Below are 3,145 nucleotides of genomic sequence, written 5' to 3'. Positions count from 1 at the left end.
ACAGCAATACGGGATGACGCCTGGTGAGGTGGACGAGGCGCTCAAGCAGTACCAGGAGCTGAGCGAGAAGCAGCAGCGCGGCGAGACGGGCGAGACGACGGACCGTGGCATGCTGGGCGACATGATCCTCAACTTCCGCTTGCCCAGCATCATGGAGTTCCTCACCCTGATGGGCTCCAACAGAATGGTACCACTCTCATCAACACTGCTTGACCACACTGATCCGTTCTCCTTTCCTCCGTCCAACAACTACAGCACTACGTGCCGGTCGCGCCGGGGCCAGCGCCGCCGATGTACCCCCCGCCTCCAATGTACAGTCCCTATGGCTACCCCGTCTACCCAGGGGCCAAGTACAAGGCCAAGGAAGACCCGTCCAGCGCAACGGAGCAGAGCTGAAGCAGCAAGCAAAAGAAAACAAAATAAAATGTTGTACGCGATGCACTCGGGCAGGACCTTGCGCAGCACTCGCGAGGTGGCGTCGCCTCCGTGTCCGTCCGACACCCCCAAAGCAAAGATCCGGCGGCGTCCATCGGCCACACGCCACAAACGTCACGTCCTCCATGTGCGGTCGCTGGCCCTGTCGCTGTTCGATGCCGATCTCGGCGCGAATGTCGCTGGTGGTGGTTCGCGGGGCATTGAACATCGAAAGGCGGGGCGTCGGGAAATGGCGGTTGATGGTGTAGGCGGCCCGCATGAGGTGCTGGATGCGCACCCACCGGTGCGTGTATCCTCCCCGTGGCTTGCGCACCTTCTTGGCGGTCCAATCCTGGCCATCGCTGCCCCGCGAGGGGTTTTATGATTGGTGTCTGGACAGAATATCCTGCCCGGAATATATAGGCCACCTCTTGGGTACTGTTCCATGACTGGAAGAGCGTCGATGTCCACAGGACGAACTCAGTGGTTTCTTCATGTTCACAAAACTCGGCCAAGTGATCAAGAGCCTCAGACATGTGTCATTCAGTGATCATCCACTTGAGATCCGTCATTTGCTCCACATACAAGACATTGGCAACAACTGCATTATCACAATTGTCAATAATCTGAAAGTGAATCAAGGCAGATCCCCATGAGGAGATCTTGATGATCTGCAATTGGCATCTCAACATGTCCAGCACGCCCTTTGCGCATGCAATCCAAGATCAAAGACACAAGCACTGGCGTGCTGCCCCCCCATGCCATCAGAATAAATGACTTGGACTATGACCACCACATTTGAACATGGATTGTGGCGTGCAATCTTACATTGTGCATGGAGCCTCTCCACTTGTGTCACTATGCCACACACCAATACAAGTTCTCCACCAGTGAATGCAGCCAGCGGTTGGCCAAGATTGTGCCCTACGCCATGTTCAACAATGGGCAGTGTTGGGGTATCAAGTGCAAGGATCCCAGTACCTACCTGTCCAATGTTGTGCCAAAGGACAAGTTCACAGGGCACATGGCTTGCAATGCCATACTGGGTGATGATGACAAGACTGTGGTGTTCATCACCCAATCCAATGCCATGTTCAGCATCTGGATCCTTCCACCTGACCATGTGCAAGGTTGTTGACCAGCTGCCCATTGCACTCTTCAATGATTGCTGGGACAGCAGCATGTATGTCATGACTGAGTTGTTTGGCCCCTTGCCTGAGCAGTTGATCACACCCTGCAGGTTCCACACAGGTGTCATGACAGTGGTGATCTGGAGGCATGATGCAAATAAACTACATTTTCCCTAGATAGTGTCACATGAGGTTCTGGCCAAGTGTGTGGCTGTGCAGCTTGAGCCATGCACTGGGCATGAGCATGCCATCCCTGGCAGCATCCAATCACATGCTGTTGGCCACCCAACACGCAGCATTGAGCCACCACCCCATGCTGTCATGTTGTTCACGTTCCTGGATGCAGTCAGTCCAATCATGCAGACCCTCCAGAAGAAGTGTGTACACACTGATTGTGAGTGTCCATGAGTGTGACCACCACATCTTCCAACCAAGACCCAATCACAGTGCAATCCTCCTGCAGGTGCCAATTAGCACAGTGATGGTGATCCCAAGATCCACCAACAACCTCAGCTTGGTCATAAAGAACATCCAATACACCAATACCTACTCAGTAGAGAGCCACTGGACACTGAAGGAAGGTGTCAAGGGTGGTTGGTCTGTGGGTAGTGTGCCTGGCTGGAATATTATTGAACCAAACTTCCAGACAATGCCACCTTTCCCCTCCATGCAGATGTTAGGTTTCTCACCATTGTGTGTTTCCCTGCAACAGCTCAGGGTAGCAAGGGAATCACCCTGCACAGTGTGACAGTCAATAACCCTTCCCTCATCCCTCCCCATCACAAGCTCTCCTCTGTGGTCACAAGCAAGGTGACCAATTTGGTCTTCAATGTGGAGGTGACTGTCCAAGGCAGTATCACCCTCAACTTTAACCCTCCTGTGGCCCTCAGCCCCAACCCCAACAATAAGCACCATTACTGGAGGACACTGATTTTTGTTGTGCTTTTATCATGTGAGATTTGACATTTTTAATTCATAGGGCAGTTTAGAAGATTTGGATCTGCATGTGTGATTTTGACATGCTAGACTGCTGCTTATAAGTGATATTGAGGGACTTGAGACGAAAAAGATTTGATTTTTTAACTCCACACATCAAAAAGGACATTCTGAATGTCTTCTTCATACTTTCCTGATATACAGATTATGTGAAGATGATGCAACAATTTGATATCAACTGAATGACAAAGAGCAGCTCCAGGCCACCCTCACAATGAGCAGCCACCTCCTCAGGAGGCCAAGAAGTAAGAGATGAAGGGCACTCTCCACACTGAGATGTGACAAAAGGCCCCTCTGAATTGGTTGCATTAAGAATTAAAATTGTTACAGCATCATTATGATGGTATTTTAATATAATGCAGGCAGCAGCTGGTTGCACTCAAACACCTGATGCAGCCACCCATAGTGGACATGGGCATCCTTGGCACACTGGCACACCTCCTTTGCAACAGCCAAGACACAACTGTTGTGTGAAGGGTGCAATTTTGTGTGAGAGGAGAGTGGTTGTGCAGATGGTGACTTGGGGAGGCATGGAGAATAGGAGGTGGTAATGGGGTGGCAAACTCAAACCAAGCCCAGGCTGAGGGCGTCACCAAGACCTCTCA

At 51.5% G+C, this 3,145-nt stretch overlaps 2 protein-coding genes across 2 annotated transcripts; both read left to right on the top strand.

The window, feature by feature from the left end:
- Positions 1-13: 13 nt before the first annotated feature.
- ACA1_344360 (uncharacterized protein) lies at positions 14-396 on the top strand (the record flags this gene model as incomplete). Its single annotated transcript, XM_004333029.1, has 2 exons — positions 14-187; positions 256-396. The coding sequence occupies 2 exons, from the start codon at positions 14-16 to the stop codon at positions 394-396; spliced, it is 315 nt and encodes a 104-aa protein (XP_004333077.1).
- An 853-nt stretch (positions 397-1,249) lies between these two features.
- ACA1_344350 (uncharacterized protein) lies at positions 1,250-1,552 on the top strand (the record flags this gene model as incomplete). The annotated part of the gene is made up of 1 exon (XM_004333028.1): positions 1,250-1,552. One exon carries the CDS (start codon positions 1,250-1,252, stop codon positions 1,550-1,552), a length of 303 nt encoding a protein of 100 aa, XP_004333076.1.
- Between the last annotated feature and the right edge of the window lie 1,593 nt (positions 1,553-3,145).

This window comes from Acanthamoeba castellanii, assembly GCF_000313135.1.
Source record: "Acanthamoeba castellanii str. Neff unplaced genomic scaffold scf7180000084644, whole genome shotgun sequence".
Classification (NCBI taxonomy): domain Eukaryota; phylum Discosea; order Longamoebia; family Acanthamoebidae; genus Acanthamoeba; species Acanthamoeba castellanii.
Note: the sequence above shows the minus strand (reverse complement) of the source record. Positions and strands in the feature narration are given on the sequence as shown.